Raw genomic sequence first — 22,323 nt, 5'->3', positions numbered from 1 at the left:
GCACTAATACAGAAGGGGGAACCATACACAAACACTGAAATGACCGATATGATCTTGATTTACGGCAGGGGTGGGCAGCAAGAGCGGATTCTACTCTCTCACGGAGAGCCATAAGATTTCTCTTCTTCCCCGCCGAACACCGCGCAGCGTTGATTCAGTGACGGATGAATATGAAGCGTCCCCGTTTAGAGTCTGGATCCGCTCCCGATGCCCAGCCCTGATTTACGGTGAAAAAAGAAACAATTCCGCTGCTGCTGCTCCTCGCAACTACCTGAACGTTTTCCTGCCCGACGACACCCGACTCCAAAAACATTTGTAGCAGTCGAACGAGGCCTTGAGTGGAACGTCGCCTTAGGGAAACCGGTCACTTTGCACCTGTGATGAACAATTCCGGTAGACCGCGAAGTCGCAGGACTACTGCTGAAGAAAACATTCTGCGTTCCGTAGACCATTCACCAGGTACAAGTTACATGGCGATTAGCTGCACGTCATCACATGTCTCAGAAGCCAGTGTGGAGAATTGTACATGAGGCATTACTCTGCCCAAAGAATAGCGCTGGCCTTCTATGCCCAAGGTTGCGGGTTCGATCCCGGGCCAGGTCGATGGCATTTAAGTGTGCTTAAATGCGACAGGCTCATGTCAGTAGATTTACTGGCATGTAAAAGAACTCCTGCGGGACAAAATTCCGGCACATCCGGCGACGCTGATATAACCTCTGCAGTTGCGAGCGTCGTTAAATAAAACATAACATTTAACCTATGAAAGAATTGCAAGGAGAGTTGATTTGGAACGTCGGAGAATATCCTGCGAATGGTTACTGCATGAAAATGCATCAACTGTTAGTTCCGAGTTAAGCCACGGGTAGGGGAGACTGTTGTACCTTCAGCATAGTGTACCTTTGAACATTTTTGTTGCTTATTTTTTGCTGCTACCTAGAGGACTCAAACTGAAGTAGATTGTAGAAAAAGCCGCTAAGTAGCACTGGTCGTAGTTTCAGTTTGATTTACTGCAAAGTGTGAGTTCTGTGGACAAAATAAGTTTTTTTAGTACCAAAAGTAAACATTTCGTTCGTTGATACATGTTTTCAAACATAAAACCAGATTGTATTTGTTAATATCTTTCAAGTACAGTGTGTTCCCTGTCATCTGATCAGTAATAACATATTTTAATTTCCATGATTTATTCGAATCTTTAGTTTTGGGAGCCATATTTGTTTAAACGTGCACCCTCTTGTACCTTTGAACACAAAACATCTTGTACCATGGAACATGTTCCAAAGTACACGATACTATCGATTTTTGTTTTTATTTTATTTTAAGATCATGTCACGAAGTAAGTCTGGAATTAAAGAGGTATTCAATTGATCCGGATGCCTTGAAGAAAGGTGCTGAAGCAGTTATTGCTTCTCCAGGAAATAAAATCTCAATCAGAGAAGCCTGCTCTGGTTTATGATGGCAAATACATTTTAAATATGATTGTCAGTTTTTACAGCTATATTCCCACCTATATTCCACGTGTTCCAACTTGAAAGAGGGTATGTTCCAAGGTACATGAACCTGTTGTACCTTTGAACACATTACATATCCCTTAATTTAATTTTTACATCCTTAATAGATCTGTGGAACAGGAAAATACATATACTAAGTCGTAAAGGAATCTTAAATAATTACATCAAGCATTTTTTCATTTAAAAATTTCATTTCCCAAAATTACAAAAAAATAAATAAATAAAAGTGAAAAGTGTTTAAAGGTACAACAGTCTCCCCTAATTGGTAGAATAGCTTTGAAATAACGCTATGTTGCCACATCTTGATAGCAATGTAGTATCTCATCTACAATTACCCAAAATTTATATTTACGGTACATTTATGTTCCGTAAGTTAATATTAACATATAGCTATGAATACAAATTACTTTTGTGCGAGATCGTACGTATTTGCTTGGTTTCCGCACAAAACTAATCCACGGAAAGTCTAAAATTCCACATTCACTATTCCCAACCTAATACAGATAACGATTTCCCTCTTCTTACCGCTTAAGTGACATATTGATTTTACTGCTTTAGGCTTTTAACATATTATTTTTAGAGACGTTCAATATAGTAATAATTATAAATTGGAAACTTACCACTGCAATTTCACCTAAATTGCACTGTTAATTATTGCTTTTAAATATTTGCAAAAATTAAGTAAACTCTACAACTCCACTAAAGTTACTGCATTCGTGATGCAAGTAACATTAAGGAAGCCGTGAAAAAATCAACAAGATTCCAGACTCATCATAGACTGCTGGAGTATAGTAAACACAGAAAACATTTTAAAGCAACAATGTTGAAGATAGATATTTTTGTTTTGCAAATTTGCCGTTATTGAACAGAAACCAAGATGGAGATTTCATTGCAACTAATTAGAAATTCCTCGTTCAGGTATGTAATAAACGATCTTCGCACAAAATAATGTACGATACAAGAGCGATATGTTTTCTTTCAATTCTCGGAAATTAAAAAAGCTCAACTACGTTTCGCTTTTTCAAACTTTTCCTCGAACATGTAAACGTCAACATACCGCTCTTGTAACGCATATTACTATTATGCGAGATTGTGCGTATTTGCTTAGTTTCCGCACAAAACCAATCCACGGAAAGTCTAAAATTCTACATTCAGTATTCCCAACCTAACACACATAACAATTTCCCTCTTCTTACCGCTTAAGTGACATATTGATTTTACTGCTTTAGGCTTTTAACATATTATTTTTAGAGACGTTCAATATAGTAATAATTATAAATTGGAAACTTACCACTGCAATTTCACCTAAATTGTACTGTTAATTATTGTTTTTAAATATTTGCAAAAATTAAGTGAACTCTACAATTCCACTAAAGTTACTGCATTCGTGATGCAAGTAACATTAAGGAAGCCGTGAAAAATTAACAACATTTCAGACTCATCATAGACTGGGAAAAAAAACAGACGTATATCACGGCCTGCTGGAGTATAGTAAACACAGAAAACATTTTAAAGCAACAATGTTGAAGATAGGTATTTTTGTTTTCCAAATTTGCCGTCATTGAACAGAAACCAAGATGGAGATTTCATTGCAACTAATTAGAAATCCCTCTTTCAGGTATGTAATAAATGATCTTCGCACAAAATAATGTACGATACACGAGCGGTATGTTTTCTTTCAATTCTCGGAAATTCTCAACTACGTTTCGCTTTTTCAAACTTTTCCTCGAACATGAAAACTTCAACATACCACTCTTGTAACGCATATTACTATTTTACTGTTTGAGAGCAGCTCCTTTCTTCTTTGTTGAATTTTCGTCACAGAACAATTATCAGCAAGAAACCATTCAGTACATCATTCCTTGACGTAAAGCGTCTATTCAAGCGTTTGTTTAGTCCTGTATAACGGCAGTGACAGAATATATTTTCATAAATAATAATATTACCGTTGCCATTCCAAGAAGTGATAAATAACATTACAAAGCAAAGAAAAATAACTTCTGTGCTTATGTTTTCCCTATCTTTAGCAACGTTATCAAGAGCATTATGAATGAGTAGCTGTCAGCAGTACGGATAGGCCTATATTGTGAGCAATCTTTCACGAACTCTTAACAAGATTCCCTTTTACGTTTTGTTGCTTACTGAGAAACATACTTGATTTCAAACCATTTTGAAAAATACATAAATATATTTAGAATAATTCCTAGAGGAAGGGAAAAAAGAAAAGAAAAAAATCAGTGTGTGGTTTTGTCAGGGACACTTCCATGGGATTTACTTAAATCCGACCGTCTTAAAACGACAGATCTAGACGAGATCTTTCGTTTGGTACCAAAATCAATGCGCCAGCACATCAGAGTCGCGAAATATACTGCCCGAAAATTTTCACCCACGCCCAAAATGGCTGCCAGTCTCCTCGGTCCCCCATCAGCACCTTGCGCATGCGCGGAGCCATCTCAAGATCCTGCACGCATCGTTGTAGTATACTCGATCGAACAAAACCACATTTATTTGAATCGCGTTAAAAGACTCCAAGTTATAGTGTCGGAATGGATCACCTTGAAAAAAAAAAAATATTTATATATATTTTTTCGAAATTAAAAATGGTGGCAGTTCACTGTGTTCTGATGAAAAGTTTCCCTCATAACTCATAAGCTTGTGTACTTTTTCATGTTCTCTCTCTCTTATTTTATTGCTGAAAGTCATGTTTACAATATCATGATTTTTCAACTGCATTCCTTAATAAATATTTGTTTATTTTGTGTTAGAAGAAAATACCAATATTTGCCATTTTTAATGAATTTATTTTTATCAGACAATCTATCAAAGGTAGCGAAGTGATTTTGCATCATATTGTAGATATGACATACATAAATACACACAAAAAATGTATCACAGAATGTTGGAAAGTTTTTGAGTTATGAGGAAAACGCTTCATCACTACAAAGTGAACTGCCACCATTTTGAATTTTGAAAAAAAAAAATATATATAAATAATTTGTTGAATTGTAAATTTTTTTTTTTTCATATAACAGAAGGACAGTGTTCTACACATACTAATATTCATTATTGTACAAGATACAGTAATGGAGGAAAAAAATGTTGGATTTCCACAATTTTACTGCTGTAAGCTGTACCTAACCCCTTAAACATTTGCAAAAAAAAATTTCTAAGAAAAATATGGGCTTTCAACCAATATATTACTGATAAATGATTTATTAAATGGCAAACTTTCAACGCTATTAAGTTTGCCATTTAATCAATCATTTATATATTTAAGTGTTAAAAGTAGTGTACGCAAGATTTAAGATGGGGGCAATACACTTTTTTGTTACGTACAACATAAGCTATTCGCTCTGAAAAAAAAAATATATATACACACACACACACACACACACACACACATTCTTGTAAACCTATTGTAATTAGAATAATACATGTTAAATATTATTATGCAGGGTGTTTAAAAATTACGGGGCATAATTTCAGGTATGTATTTCCCACATGTAGACAATCAAAATAGTTCATTACAACATGTGTCCGGAAATGCTTGATTTCCGAGTTATGGCCTTCACAACATTGAAATTCACCGGAACGTTTTTCTTTCTGCAGGTCGTTGCCGTCAAAGGAGACATTAATAGGGCACTCTGACAGTTCATTCCGAGGCGAAGGTTACATTCAGTGTTGTGTAGGCGTTAGACTGTGCGACATGTATTCAAATCAAGAGCTGGCAGAGATACACTTCATGTACGGTAAGGCGGACGGCAATGCTGCGCTGGCTCGTCGTTTGTACCAGGAGAGGTACACACAGCGACAATGTCCAGATCGGAAGACATTTGTACGTCTCCATTACCGTCTGTGCGAGTATGGAAAATTTAACTCTCCTGATTTGGGAAGGGGACGACCAAGATCTACAACTCCAGAAGCATAGGAGGAGATTCTGGAGGCTGTGAACATGACTCCTTCTATCAGCACACGAAGGGTAGCGTTGCAAGTCAATGTTCCTCATACGACTGTCTGGAGACTGTTGAAAGAGTATCAATTGTATCTTTATCATTTGCAACGTGTATAGGTCCTGTCACCAGCAGATTACCCTGCACGAGTTAGGTTCTGTCAGTGGTTCTTGCAGCAGTGTGGTGTAAATCCGAACTTTCCTGCCTTAGTATTATTTACAGATGAAGCACAGTTCACACGAGATGGCATAACAAATTTCCACAATCAGCATGTATGGGCGTATGAAAACCCACGTGCAACTGTTCCATCTCATCACCAGGTGCGGTTCTCCCTCAACATGTGGGCCGGTATCATTGGTGATCGATTAGTTGGACCCCATGTACTTGTAAACAAACTTACGGGGCAGGAGTACACAAACTTCCTGGAAAACACTATACCTCATGTTTTAGAAGACACTCCACTGATCAATCGTCAACACATTCACTTCTTGCATGATGGCGCTCCTGCACACTTCAGTCGTACGGCTCGCCGGTACTTGGATCGAAGGTTTCCTGATCGATGGATAGGTAGAGGTGGCCCAATTACTTGGCCTCCACGCTCATCTGATCTGAACCCTCTCGATTTCTACTTGTGGGACCATTTAAAATCATTGGTTTATTCGTCTCCGGTGCCTGATTTGGAATCCCTTCGGAATCGAATTGTGGCATGTTCTGAGGACATACGCAATACTCCTGGAGTTTGGCATCGTGTTCGCAGGTCAATGAGACATCGATGTGAGGTCTGTATTCAAGCAGGAGGTGGACATTTTGAACATCTTCTGTAATGACAACGACCTGCGGAAAGAAAAACGTTCCGGTGAATTTCGATGTTGTGAAGGCCATAACTCGGAAATGAAGCATTTCCGGACACATGTTGTAATGAACTATTTTGATTGTCTACATGTGGGAAATACATACTGAAATTATGCCCCGTATTTTTGAAACACCCTGTATATATACATATTATAATATTTAACATGTATATATTTAATATATATATATCTTATAATATTTAACATGTATTATTCTAATTACAATAGATTTACAAGAATGTAACATACTTACTTACTGGCTTTTAAGGAACCCGGAGTTTCATTGCCGCCCTCACATAAGCCCGCCATTGATCCCTATCCTGAGCAAGATTAATCCAGTCTCTACCATCCCACCTCCCTCAAATCCATTTTAATACTATCTTCCCATCTACGTCTCGGCCTCCCCAAAGGTCTTTTTTCCGTCGGCCTCCCAACTAACACTCTATATGCATTTCTGGATTCGCCCATACGTGCTACATGCCCTGCCCATCTCAAACGTCTGGATTTAATGTTCCTAATTATGTCAGGTGAAGAATACAATGCGTGCAGCTCTGCGTTGTGTAACTTTCTCCATTCTCCTGTAACTTCATCCCTCTTAGCCCCAAATATTTTCCTAAGAACCTTATTCTCAAACACTCTTAATCTCTGTTCCTCTCTGAAAGTGAGAGTCCAAGTTTCACAACCATACAGAACAACCGGTAATATAACTGTTTTATAAATTCTAACTTTCAGATTTTTTGACAGCAGACTAGATGACAAAAGCTTCTCAACCGAATAATAACAGGCATTTCCCATATTTATTCTGCATTTAATTTCCTCCCGAGTGTAATTTATATTTGTTGCTGTTGCTCCAAGATATTTTAATTTTTCCACCTCTTCGAAGGATAAATCTCCAATTTTTATATTTCCATTTCGCACAATATTTTGGTCACGAGACATAATCATAACAAGAATGTAACGTTAAGGTAATAATTTGTAAAAGTTTAAACGCGTGTCCCGTTAACTCCTGAATTACAGGAAATGGATCGGTATATGCACCCTACGAAATATTTAATATATTACGAGCTTTCCAAATCTGTTCCCAGGTTTGAGCTAGCACAAGAACTTTTAGAATTAGAAACGTTTAATTATAATAAATAAAGGCCCAATTATGTTACAGACTTTGTTGGGAAGTGCTATCCAGAGCCACACTAGCGGCGAATTCTTAGCCACACATATGCAGCACATAATGTCCATATTTCGTAAATTAGGTAATAAAGATTATGAATTAACCTTCAAGTACGATTTTCCTTCATTTGTTTGGAAGTTCAATTAACTATATTTACCACTGTCGATAACAGCTTATAATGTCCACTGTATGTTTTCTTTTGCAAGACAATTGTCAAAGGAAGAGAACATTCATATTTCAAATACTGTTTTTGCATTTTCACATAAATTACACTATCAGAACTGAATACAAATCTGACCTTGTCAGATTAGTAAACGACTTGTTCAAAGTAGCCTCCTGCAGCGCTAGTTAACACAATTCTGGAAGCAGTCGGTGTACAATAAAACCTTTGTCGGAAGTGTTGGGGCAGAGAGTTCCTAATTTGTCATTGACGCATCACTATGGCAGCAAGGAAGACTCTGTCGTTGTTGTGCGTTGCATGCTTTTTCGTTATTGCAGGTGAGATACTAATAACACATCATGAAATACATAAGATGAGACAATCAAAAGTGTGTTTGTAAAATTTAAGGACTCTACGTAAAATTACACAAGATTCCATTCTGACAGCACACCAATTCCTAGTTACAAGAAACTGAGAACGTAACGTAAATACATTGCACATAGGGCTACAAAATTTAATAATAATAATAATAATAATAATAATAATAATAATAATAATAATAATAATAATAATAATAATAATAATAATAATAATAATAATAATAATCTATACTAATAATAAATCTGTAGCCGAAATTTTTCTGGTAATTTTCGATTTTCCAAAAATAATTGGTCCTAACATGTATAATTAACCACCCTGAAGCCGAAAATCGCTTTTTTGAAATTTTTGTTTGCATGTCTGTCTATCTGTCTGGATGTTGTTACCTTTTCACGCGATAATGGCTGAACGGATTTCGATGAAAATTGGAATGTAAATTAAGTTCGTTATAACTTAGATTATAGGCTATATGGCATTCAAAATACTTTATTTGAAAGGGGCGTTATAAGGGGGCCTGAATTAAATAAACCGAAATATCTCGCTTATTATTGATTTTTGTGAAAAATGTTGCATAACAAAAGTTTCTTTAAAAATGATTCCCGATAAGTTTTATTCCAGCCAAATTTTGATAAGACTGATATTTAAGGATATACAAGAGTTTTAAAATAACAATACAATACATTTCCACCGCCGCCTCAGATCATAGCGTCGTTACTTCGTAACTTCTATGTGCAAAATATTAAATTTCTTAGTAGGAAGAAAAACAAATTTATTCATTCGGGAAGTCCCGGGTTCAAATCCCGTGGCCGACCAATCTGACTGGGGTTTTTCATGGTTTCCCTTAGTCATAAAGGCAAATGCCGGATTGGAAAAATACATGTTATGATTCATTACCGCCTCAATTACCAATACCAAAAACATTAATAAAAGTCTATAGTCAGTTACATGAACACAAGCCATCTACAACACACAATGGAAACAGGAACTCAACAAGAGTAAAAACGGCCTACTGATATACATACACATTCTAAACACGCGACATGACCACTTGATGTTAAGGCGTGAATAAAATAAACTTAACAAAAAAATGCACAGTAAGGTTAACATAAAAATTATCTTCATACAAAGTCAACTCTATTAATTTGGACTGATTTATTAAAGGATGCATTCAAGACTAATTTAGAAAAATGTTAAACGACTTATCCTTACACAAAAAACGGATGTTCTCTGAACCAAATGACCATATTTTAATTATTTGCATGTGATAACAATTAAGAAACATATTAAAGGAATTATCATTGCACTAAATGAGTGGTCTCTGGATCAAAATGATCGCATTTTAATTATTTAAATACAATTTAAGTGACATATTTAACGATTTATCCTCCTATCAAACACGAATGTTCCCTGGACCAGATGTCCTATTTTAATTATGTAATTACTTTATATTTACTTCTAACAAGTGCAGCGGAGCGCACGGGTATGGCTAGTAATAATAATAAGAACAATAATAATAATAATAAATATAATAGATTATATAATAAATAATAATATTAGAGAGAGAAAGATTTAAAAAAATCGTCTTCCCTCCACTGATGGTGGCCACAAGGATCCAGAAAGCAAAAATACAATAAAGAATTTACAAAGTTTAAGATCAAGATTAAATTAAATACAATGTTAACAGTGAAAGAAAAATTAATTTAACTTAACATACAAGTGGTAATTTATGTTTGGCAAAATGCCTTTTTTATTGGGTGGAAGTAAATCATCATTTTCATAGATATGAATGTGATTTGGAGTAAATCAGAGTAATAGGGCCAATTTTTAATTTGCCTATTTTGCCTTTTTAAGGCGTTTCTTACTAATAAATGCATTTTTTATGTAATTTTAAAACAATATTTCTTCTTTATTTGCAACTTTCTAATTTATTGTAATGTAATGTGTATGAAACTTAAATATTTGAAACAATGACTAACTTTACTAACAATAGTAAATTAAAGTAATTTATTTCGGTGCTTAATCTGCTAATAATCCTGCTTTAATACTATTGATATAATATGAATAATAATCGACAATCCACAGTTACAAATATAATAACTTGTTTTCACGGTATCAACCATCAGCTTTATAATTTTAAATATTAAGTCCGTTCTCATAGAAGTTGCCACGTAGCATTTCCAATTGTTTGCTTTCATATTTTCAAATCTTACTGTTACAATTTTGTGCTACACGTGTTTATTATTGTAAAGGAAAGAAATTTGAGTGAGGAACAGTCAGTTATTGTCGGGTGACGAAAGGTATAAGATGGGTTAGCTAGAATGCCTAAATTCAGCAAACAATTGAAAAGTAAACTTCATGCTTACGTTAGTAAATTTGGTGCCCATGTGTTTTCAACCGATGAAATAGTTTTGTTATGTAAGGTTTGTAAAAAGACAGTTAATCACGAAAAAAAAAAAATATATATTTTATAAGTCAACATGTGTCACCTACGAAGTAAATATGTGAGTTATGCTGATATAATTTAAATTTATTGCTAAAATATATTATGTCTTTTTAAAATTTATAATGCCTCTTTCAAAGATTATTGTGCCCTTTTTTACGTTTTATTGCTCTTTTTTGCCTGCCTATTTTAACTGTCATAAATGCCTAAACATTCGAGCTCTATTATAACTATAATAACAATAATAAATAGTAATAACACTAATAACAGTAGTAATAATAATTATTATTATTCAACAACTAACTTTATTGAGCCTAATTTACCATGACGTATAATTATTGGAGTTATAATTTATTACATATGCCTATAGTTATATATAATAAAAGTAATATAATACAGCTATATGAACACTTTTTAATCTATACTAATAATAAATCTGTAGCCGAAATTTTTCTGGTAATTTTCGATTTTCCAAAAATAATTGGTCCTAACATCTATAATTAATCACCCTGAAACCGAAAATCGCTTTTCTGACAATTTTGTTTGTATGTCTGTCTGTCTGTCTCTCCTTCTGTCTGTAGGTTTGTTACCTTTTCACGCGATAATGGCAGAACGGATTTCGATGAAAATTGGAATATAAATTAAGTTCGTTGTAACTTAGATTTTAGGCTATCTGGCATTCAAAATACATTATTTAAAAGGGGGTTATAAGGGGGGCTGAATTAAATAAATCGAAATATCTCGCTTATTATTGATTTTTGTAAAAAATGTTTCATAACAAAAGTTTCTTTAAAAATAATTTCCGATAAGTTTTATTCCTTGAAACATTTTAATAGAACTGATATTTAATGAGATAAATGAGTTTTAAAATTAAAATAACTGCCATCTAAGGCCCTATAATGAATTAAAAAACAAATGACTTCGTCTATAAGGGGCCTTGGACAGCAACAATCGAAAGCTATGATAGATAGCCTACAGATAATGTTTCTGTGTTTGTATGAAGTAATATCGGAAGCTAAATTAACCGATTTGTATAATTAATTATTAATTCACCATTGGAAAGTGTAGTTTCTCTAGATGGACATAATGTTATAATGTTATTACAGTAAGTTCTGAGTGAATCGAGGACAGGTAAGATTGAAATAGCTTCTTATGCACAGAAAACTTGATAGGCTATTCTGTACATTCGTTTCCTGTATTTCCTAAAATAATTTTTATGGCCAAATGAGTGGTCTCTGGATCAAAATGATCGCATTTTACTTATTTAAATACAATTTAAATTAAGTAACATATTAAACGATTTATCCTTCTATCAAACACAAATGTTCCCTGGATCAAATGTCCTATTTTAATTATGTAATTACTTTATATTTATTTCTAACTGGTGCAGCGGAGCTCACTGGTACGGCTAGTGATTGAATAAAATTAATAAAATCGGTTAAAAACCATACATGTTTCGGAGGAATGCTCCTCCATCTTCAGTGGTAGTACCACGACGCTGGTACGAACATCTGTACCAAGTCTTCCTTAAGCTACGTTACGCGGTCGAACATCTGTACCAGCGTCGTGGTACTACCACTGAAGATGGAGGAGCATTCCTCCGAAACATGTATGGTTTTTAACCGATTTTATTAATTTTATTCAATCATTAAAACGTGTTCATATAACTGTATTATATTACTTTTATTATATATAACTATCTTACTCATGAACACTGTTGCATCTGACCTAACTTATGTAATTTAAACATATGCCTATAATTGATACAAATACGTAACTACAATACATAGGCTTACATAATATACAAGTACAAATATATTACACAGAAATACAAGCTATTACAATAGTAGTAATGTATGAATGTGGCTTAAAAATTAATGCAAATAAATAAATAGGTAAACTCAAAAAAACATATAGGCCATTTAATAAGAAAAATCAAGAGGAAATCAACAAGATATGTCAATTTTCGTACAGAAATATTTCCATTTTAGACATTTGCTAGGCACTGTCCTAATCACAACTTATATGCATTAATTTTGTCATGAAGTTTATCTTCTCGAAAAGTATAGATGTTATTTTAAATTTGTGTTTAGTAAGTGGTGAAAATAGCTGATATTTCTGAAACAATATTTCAAATATATTTATTTATTTCAAATATACAGAATAAAGAAATATAATTATAAAACAAACAAAGAGAAATACAAATAAAATAATACAAGCAATATAAAAAGAAGATACAGTAGTATTAACAAAATGGGAAGTGAAGAATGTATCCTACCACTGAAAAACATAGAGGATGATGATGCTAATAATGTTTGTGAGAATTTTTTTCTAAGCTTTGGAAGTGAGGAAGTAAATGAAATAAAAAACAAGAAAAAGTTTGTATTAAAGAACACATCGATATGTATTATTATTATTATTATTATTATTATTATTATTAGTGTAGATTTTATTCAGTAAGTTATATTAAGCATTAATTTTTAAATCCGTTAGAGGTAGATTTTGCATTTGCCGCCTTTTTAAAAAAACTTCGTAGTTGTGTGAAGGACACTTGAGTAAGGCATTGCACTGTGGACTACTTCTTGAATTATTATCCCATGAAATCTACATATTTCAAACTTTAAACTATCGGTACTCCTAAAAAAAATATTACAGCTATGATTTTAAAAATCCAACATAATTTTACTTTCTAAATTAAAAATTTATATTGTAGGTACTTCTAATGATATTTCATATGCGGAATAACATATCATAATAATGGATATGCGTCACATAGTATCGCTATCAAAGTTTTCAAGTCTCTTTGTTCAATATTTTCATAGATAATTGCAACCTAATTTACATACTGGTATTTTGTATACCTATTTAAATTTTGAAATTTACATTTTTACTTTATACTCTCAAACTAAAGAAATATCTCAATAGAATTTCAACTACAACTACTATTTTTTAATTTAAATGAGTAGGGTTATCAAATTTACGGAAGCATCAAGTGCAGAGAAAAACAAAAATATTGGAGAATCACATTAAAAAGATCCTTATTCCGAAGTTTCAAGTTACATATTTTTATGTATTATATACCTCTTCTCCTCCTTCTTTGGTTCTACAGCCGGGTTCCAGCCTTGACCGCCCCAACGATGCTTTTCCATGTCCTTCGATCTAACACCTTTCTTTTCCATCCTCTAACACCTGCTGCTATTATACCTTCGCCACTTCATCCAGTCATCTTAGCTGAGGTCTCCCTACTTTTCTGGTGCCAAAAGGTATAGTGAGAGTCAATTTCTTGCAAGGATTATTTTCATCCTTCCTACAGATATGACCCAGCCACCTGACTCTCCTAGCTTTAATTTCTCTGCAAACATCTGGTTCTTTAAAAAGTTGGTATAATTCATAGTTATATCTTTTCCTCCAACTGCCCTCATCATTTACTGGTCCGTATATCGTCCTCAGAACCTTTCTCTCAAATATACTCAGCCTACAATTGTCGTTACTGCCAACTGTCCAGGTTTCAGATCCATAAAGCAAGACTTGTCTTATTAATGTTTTATATAATTTGCTCTTAGTGTTGAGGCTGATATCATGTGATCTTAACTGTTTTTGGAGTCCGTAACAGCATCTGTTTGCTGTGAGGAGTCTATGTTGGATTTCTGCACTCACATTATTATCTGAGGTGACTAGTGAACCTAGGTACTTAAATTCGGTGACCTTTTCAAACTTGTATCCTCCTACTTCAAGATACTCCATTTCTGAGGGATTTATTGATACCTCCATATACTTGGTTTTACCCTCATTTACTTTGAGGCCCATTTGCTGTGCTGCAGCATCTAGGTTGATGAATACATCTTTGATGGCTCTTTCTGATCTCCCAACAATGTCAATATCATCAGCATAAGCCAATATTTGCACCGATTTATGGAATATTGTATCCCTCCTTTCAATTCCTGAACTTCTGATAACCTTTTCCAAAGCAATATTGAACAACAGACATGCAAGTGCGTCACCTTGTCTAAGGCCCTTCTGTGTATAGAAAGGTTCTGAAAGTCCTGCCTGTGGTTTAATTCTACATTTAACCCTAGTTACGGTTGATCTTGTCAGGGCAACAAGCTTCATAGGAATTCCAAGCTCCCCTATGACATCAAACAACTTCTACCTGTTAATACTATCGTATGCTGCCTTATAATCTATGAACAGGTGGTACGTATTAATCTTATACTCTCGAGTCTTTTAAAGTATTTGTCGTACTGCCTGTACCTGATCAGAGGTTGATTTCCCCTCTCGAAAACCACACTGATAGTTTCCTATAATTCTTTCTGCATGTGGTAATATCCTCCTATATAGGACATTTGAAAAGATCTTATATCCTATATTTAACAGCGTGATCCCTCTATAATTTGGACACTATTATATACCTCTATGTAAATTAAATATTTTACACAGTTTTAGCATACTGTCTATTTTGAAACAAAATCACAATTTTTGCCCGAATTTAACCTCTAACTTCTCAATTAATACCGGTTTGGAAATAGTTTATACGCCTATCCCTCTAGCTGAAGTGCATGTACCAATCAAACACGTATTATTTTTGCGCCAGTGCAGATTCAGATTTTGACGATTAATTAAAAAATGGACATGCTTTTGCCAAGTAGACAGAGCAAACAACACAGAACATGAGACAAATTAAGAGTACGCAGTCCCGTGGACGGATGATAAATTTATTTCATTTCCATCCTGGGAATCGAGCCACAGACCGCTTGGATGGGAAGTGCATACGCTATCTACAGAGACAAGATGAGGACAATATTATATTTATAAAGATGAATATTATACAACATAAAAATCAATATCTACGGTTAAAATTTACTATATACAAAGTAGGCCTAAACATATTACATAGACATACGTAAATTAGTTACACTCTACTAGAGCCCGGATGTTAGGCAAAATGCCTTTTTTAAACTGAGTGTATGTATGAAAGACCTATTAGAGATAAACACATTTCCACATATTTGGGGACGATAGGCTCAATTTTTATTTTGCCTTTTTTTTGCCTATTTAAGCTCCCGTTGCCTATTTTAAGGTTAAATTCCTTTTTTACGTCGTTATTGTACATTTTCTATATTTTTAATGCATTTAAAATAAAGCGCACATAAATTATATCAAAAAACAAAAAAAGAACGGTTGTACAGATTAAAAAAAGACTATATATTCACTCACACCAATGTTTGCTGAGAATCTTATTCTCCAGCAATACATATGTTTCCAAGAAGCCGTAAACTTTTCTCCCCTACCGATTCCATCTTTTATGTCTTTTAACAAAGATGTTTGAACAATATAACTCTCAGTGCTCAGGTCACTTCGGGGTTTATCATCGAAAGAAAGGGGATGAGGGAAGTATTAAAAGCAAGTCTCCAGGTCCCGTTACTGCTGTCGCTTGCACGCACAAGTCACGCGTACTTTGAAGTCTCTAATCCCTTCTCACACCCCTATTTTTGAGACAATACACAGTCGGTTTTTCCCGATCTCTGAAAGAAAGTAGAGACAGTCCTTCTGAAATAATTTTTTTTAAGTTTGCTCCAATAACTTCAGTGGAAGTAGAAAGATCTTTTTCCATCATGGGAAACATTCTCTCTGACAGGCGGCTCACTGTGACAGTTGACAACTTAAAAAGCATCTTGTTGTGACATGTAACCAAGCGTATGGGATAGTTTATTAAGTATTTGTCTATTTTTTGTCTGTTTCCATGAATAATAAATGCCTATTTCACTGCCTATTTTTACTACTTTTAGTGCCTATATGTCAGCGTATTTAACCAAAATAAATGCCTATTAAATGCCGGGCTCTAATAATAATATATAAACAAAAACGAGATCATGCAAAGTAGCTGAAAATTTTAGTTATAATCTGTTGTAGGCTGTATTATATGGTTTGTTTCACAAAAGCAATATTGTGCTTATCTAATGATATAGAAATTTCAAGTTCCTAATTGAACTACTGGATAAAACAGTTGAAAACGACATAATTTTCGAAGAATATTAGTTTTGTATATTTTCCAATGTGTTATTGTTAAAGATAGGAATTTACCGACAGAGATTAAAAGGTTAGGTATGCATAGAGTGTTCCTTGTTGAAAGAGAGAATGGGCGTAGCTAGCAATGCAGATGCGTGGACACCTGTTATAGAACTCTGCCGTGGTATAAGCAGGGTGAGGTTGTAGCTTTATTTGGTTAACTAATCAACGAATCGAAGTGCAATGTAAACAAATCAAATGTAGGAACACAACGCTGAACCCTACGCACGAGAAACGTATCCCCATTCAATTGCTGCAATACAAAACACATTTCAATTATTGTAATCTGACCATACCTCTGGCTTCACATCATTCATGACATAACAGTATAAGTACAACTAACCTATTATCTTCATGTTGTGGTATAAATTTCTACTTTTAGTTATTATATTCAACATGAATTTTGTATCTTAAGTGCTGGTAATTGAAGTATTTTATCATTTTCACTTACAGTAAATTTTTTCCTTTGTTTTCAGATGTGGGTGATTGTGCGGGCACAACCCAAAATACTATAAACGATTTTGTTACAAAGGTAAATACAGCTCTTCATAAAATACGAACATGACTTTATAATAGAATGCCCAACTAAATGTAAAACAAAAATAATATAAATTTGAGTGTAATGACAATGCGATAATACTCAAATAAAATACGAGAGAAAGAAGGAATCAGTAAAAAAAAAAAAAAAAAAAACACGGAAGTAAATGAAATTGACCGTCTGATGAAAAGAAGACAAATATTAGGAATTGTACTTAACTTTTAAAATAGTAATATGGAGATTGAAGGAAATGACTGATCTCTTATGAAAATCGAATTACCAAGGTTGGATCGCATTTCCACAAAGATAGTATTTCAAAAGACCTAAATCCCTAATGTCGAACTGATCCTCGATGACAGCAGTCCAATGCATCATTCCTACAGTCGACAGTCTTGGATTTAAAACGATTATATAAAAAAACGAAATATTACCACATATTCTCGATATATTACATAGGCCCTAGCATTTTTTTTATAAATGTGCCGAAAATATTAACTTTTCTTTAATTGAGTATGACACATTAAATTTGATAAAAAGTTTGGAGATGAGTAGGTCTATTTTGGAAGCAAGGAAATAATAATAATAATAATAATAATAATAATAATAATAACAATAATAATAATAGTAATAATAATAATTCTTTATTTATACTGGCAGAGTTAAGGCCATAGGGCCTTAAACTCTATCAGGTCACAAAGTATACAAGCAGTTAAAATTTAACAAAAAGTTAAAGAACAGAATACTAACATATTAAAAAAAAATAATAATAATAGCATAATAAAATCGACAATACCATAAATAGAAAAAAATAAAGTAAAATCATTGGAATATAGTGAAACCAACTCATTTAGTACAAATGGTTAATATGGAAAAACTTAAGGAAGAATATATCAAAATGGGAATGTAATAAAATAATAATAAAAAAGAAAAGAAATACGAAAATTAAATAAAATTTACGATAAAAAGGCTATGATAATAAATTCATCGGCTGATAAAGAGAACAAAGGAAGGAAAAAGAAATATATAGCCTATATTTTTACAAAACTATGGCAGAGAAAATGGCTTATAACTGAAAGGAATCTAATTCAAAAAGTGCAATTTTAATTTATTTTTGAAACTAGACAATGTCCGACAGTCTCTGACATGTTGTGGTAGAGAGTTCCAGAGATGAGCTGCAGAGACGGTGAAAGATGAAGAGTAGAAGGATGTTCTGTGTTTAGGAATGGAGAGTGTGATATAGTGTTGTGAGCGAGCATCTATTTCGTGATATGAGGACAAATGCTGAAAACGAGAAGCTAGGTAGCTAATCCCCATTTCAGTTTGGTTGATAGGCTTTCCCCTCTACTCACACTCTTTACCATCCGTGAAGGGGAAGATGCTACTGTCTGTCTTACTAACGTTCGACTAATTGACTTTGAACATAGTGAAAATTCTTACTATTGAAAACGTTTACCGGTAATCTACATTTCGAAAATCTATACTAAGCGTTTATATTTCATTTTATTGTTGTTTATATCAACTGGCACATTAAAAAGCTACCGACAGCAGAAGATAAATGTTTTCTTCACTGCTAGTTGTTACTCTACAGCATACACAACGGGACAATCTGCACTGTGTCACTTCCCCCTGACTTCATAATACAAACTGACATTCCTTAATTTAATTAATTATTAGTTGAAAATTTTGTAAAAACGACACTAAAATATACTGAAACATGTAATTGTCAAACATCTGTGTCACTGTATTTTATATCCATTTATGTACTTTATTTAATATTTTATTTTCATGTGTGTATAACTTGGGGGGTGCAGGTATAAGAGGTAACAGCTATCGGTCTGTTATACTGACGGACTCAGGGCAAGTAGAAGGGGAAAGAAATGCCTTCGCATCCTCTCAACTTGTATGAAATGTCGTTTAGGGTTAGAGGTTTGAAGAATATTGAAGAGTAAAGTGAGAGAGTGAATAGTTCTTCGCTCTTTGAGACGGACTCAGGACAGCATATTTAGTGAAGGTGTGATACGGTCAGATCTACGGACGTTGCAAATAAATCGAAAGCATGCATTATGAACACGCTACAGTCTGTCTGTCAGTCTCATGTTAAGGTCAGTGTAGAGTGTGTCACAGTAATCAAAATGAGGCACCAAGAGCGACTGCACTAAATTCTTCCTGAGAAGCAACGGAAGGAAATTTCGAATTCTTTTTAGTGCGTGAATTTTCATAAAAATTATTTTACATGTGTATGTGATTTGAGTATTCCAATCTAAATTTTTTTCCATATAAATTCCTAGATTTTTTTACTCTATTACTGTAAGGGATAACAGTTTCACTCATTTTAACAGAAAATGACTATGTTTTTGAAACGAAATCTGAATGTCTGCATTCATTTTACATTATGAGCAAGATAATCCCGAAAGAATAAAATATATCTACATAGCCTACTCTATTTTCTATGAATGGTATATTTTTAGTTGTACGTAACTCAAAATATAAAAAGTTCTCTCTTTTTCATACGCGAACGAATCACGCTATTCTTCATTTTCTTCATTTTTCCCTTTTGTAATTATCATTCTCACAAACTTCAATGTCGTTCAATGTCTATTTTCAAGAATATTCAAGGATTTTAATACCCATTCCTTAAAAAGAAAGAAGTGTATCACATTTCCGATGTTAAATTGGAACAGTTGATTTATTTTATATTAAAGCAGTATCGATCCAATTCTTATTCTGTGCTGGGGAGGTTCGGGGGGGGGGGGGAGCAGAGCGCAGCTGCACGGCCGACTCAGTTTCATTTTATAGTTCAATGGACTGCCATCTGCATATTGCGAATTCGATCAACTCCAAATTCGATAATATATTCGGGATGCTTTCTTATCTTCTTCTTCTCTCTCAGTAAGGAAATGCCGAGATATTTTCTAATAGACATTTTAATTCCATTTATGTTAATTATCACAATAATAAAGAAACGTAATTGAGAGTCTTATTAAGCGAATAAAATTAACGATAACTGAAGAAAGAAGGAAATAAACAAAAATAGAGTAAAATAAATTTTTATTTTGCATATTTAAATGCATATATACACACACCTTTCCTTGTTTTGCACAATTTATTATCTAATCTCAACATTTTTCTGTGATAAAAATAAGAATAATTTCCAAGAAATATAAAAACTATGTTAGAAATCTTCTTCTTTTTCTTCTGTTTCAAACTATAGGCTCTTTTAAGCCTGTTGCGACTCCTATATTTGTTGTATCCATCTTTTTAGTGGTCTGTCGGTATTTCGTTTACCTATAAGTGTAAAATTTGCAACAATCCGAGGTATTCTATTTTGTCCCATCCGTTGTATGTGTTCCCACTAATTCGACTGACATTCGTCGACAATATCTATAGTCGCGTCGCAGTTATTTCCGGCGTGACTCCTCCTCTTTGCTTACGTCTTAGGAAGTGAAGGCTCTATAAAGTCTAGGTAGGTTGTATCGTTCGCCATTTTTGTTCTTTCGTTGCCGAGCTACCATACGAGGAATCTGTTTGCTCCACCGTTAAACATTATCATGTCGTAGCTCCTATGATAATAAATCAAACGCACTGTAATTCAGCAAATAATTGAGCGGCAAATAACGTCCTCGCGTGCTTTCTGCGAACGCCAACGAAAGAGCGAAAATTGCGGGCGATTATATTAAGTATTTATCGAGCCTTAAGAAATGAATAACGTCTTCATAAGCGAATCACAAGACGCACACGTTTAAATGTAGCCGACCTGCAACGCGATTGGCTGCCGGAAATTAGAGCGACGGGACTATAATTCGACTGACATTGGTCGACAATATCTATAGTCGCGTCGCTGTTATTTTCGGCGTGACTCCTCCTCTTTGCTTACGCCTTAGTGAAGACTCTATAAAGTCTAGGTAGGTAGTATCGTTCGCTATTTGTGTTCTTTCGTTGCCTTGCTACCAACGAGGAATCTATTTGCCGCACCGTTAAACATTATCATGTCGTAGCTCCTATGATAACAAATCAAACGCACTGTAATTGAGCAAATAACTGAGCGGCAAATAACGTCCTCGTGTACTTTCTGTGAACGCCAACGAAAGAGCGAAAATGGCGGGCGATTATATTAAGTATTTATCGAGCCTTAGGAAGTGCATAACGTCATCAGCAGCGAATGAAAATACGCACACGTTTAAATGTAGCCGACCTGCAACGTGATTGGCTGCCGGAAATAAGAGCGAACCTTTAGATTCTTTCTGAGCGTTTCATTTTTGATGCGGTCTACTCATCTCACTCGAGACACACGTTCTTAGAAATAAAACCAATAATTATTTAATTACTGATAAGGACATGAAATTGCTGTGACAATGGGTGCTTGTCCCTAGTGTATGGTGGATTTATTTTATTTTATTGGGTTATTTTACGACGCTGTATCAACATCTAGGTTATTTAGCGTCTGAATGAAATGAAGGTGATAATGCCGGTGAAATGAGTCCGGGGCCAGCACCGAAAGTTACCCAGCATTTGCTCGTATTGGGTTGAGGGAAAACCCCGGAAAAAACCTCAACCAGGTAACTTGCCCCGACCGGGATTCGAACCCGGGCCACCTGGTTTCGCGGCCAGACGCGCTGACCATTACTCCACAGGTGTGGACTGTATGGTGGATCTTTTCCACTTTAACATTCTGTGAACGCCAACGAAAGAGCGAAAATGGCGGGCGATTATATTAAGTATTTATCGAGCCTTAGGAAGTGCATAACGTCATCAGCAGCGAATGAAAAGACGCACACGTTTAAATGTAGCCGACCTGCAACGTGATTGGCTGCCGGAAATAAGAGCGAACCTTTAGATTCTTTCTGAGCGTTTCATTTTTGATGCGGTCTACTCATCTCACTCGAGACATACGTTCTTAGAAATAAAACCAATAATTATTTAATTACTGATAAGGACATGAAATTGCTGTGACAATGGGTGCTTGTCCCTAGTGTATGGTGGATTTATTTTATTTTATTGGGTTATTTTACGACGCTGTATCAACATCTAGGTTATTTAGCGTCTGAATGAAATGAAGGTGATAATGCCGGTGAAATGAGTCCGGGGCCAGCACCGAAAGTTACCCAGCATTTGCTCGTATTGGGTTGAGGGAAAACCCCGGAAAAAACCTCAACCAGGTAACTTGCCCCGACCGGGATTCGAACCCGGGCCACCTGGTTTCGCGGCCAGACGCGCTGACCATTACTCCACAGGTGTGGACTGTATGGTGGATCTTTTCCACTTTA

At 34.6% G+C, this 22,323-nt stretch overlaps 2 protein-coding genes across 2 annotated transcripts in view; one reads left to right on the top strand and one right to left on the bottom strand.

The window, feature by feature from the left end:
• The window catches only part of LOC138701267 (solute carrier family 35 member G1), a 241,617-nt gene that overhangs the window by 113,908 nt on the left and 105,386 nt on the right, over positions 1-22,323 (bottom strand). The gene's annotated exons all lie outside the window — the stretch shown is intronic.
• LOC138701264 (uncharacterized) overlaps positions 7,818-22,323 on the top strand; it is a 42,762-nt gene continuing 28,256 nt past the window's right edge. Inside the window, exons 1-2 of the mRNA XM_069827982.1 lie at positions 7,818-7,975; positions 16,998-17,053. Coding sequence (XP_069684083.1) covers positions 7,918-7,975; positions 16,998-17,053 — 114 coding nt within the window. The 5' untranslated portion in view covers positions 7,818-7,917. The remainder of the gene's footprint in view (positions 7,976-16,997; positions 17,054-22,323) is intronic.

The sequence above is a fragment of the Periplaneta americana genome, chromosome 6, assembly GCF_040183065.1.
Source record: "Periplaneta americana isolate PAMFEO1 chromosome 6, P.americana_PAMFEO1_priV1, whole genome shotgun sequence".
NCBI classification, from domain to species: Eukaryota; Metazoa; Arthropoda; class Insecta; order Blattodea; family Blattidae; genus Periplaneta; species Periplaneta americana.
Note: the sequence above shows the minus strand (reverse complement) of the source record. Positions and strands in the feature narration are given on the sequence as shown.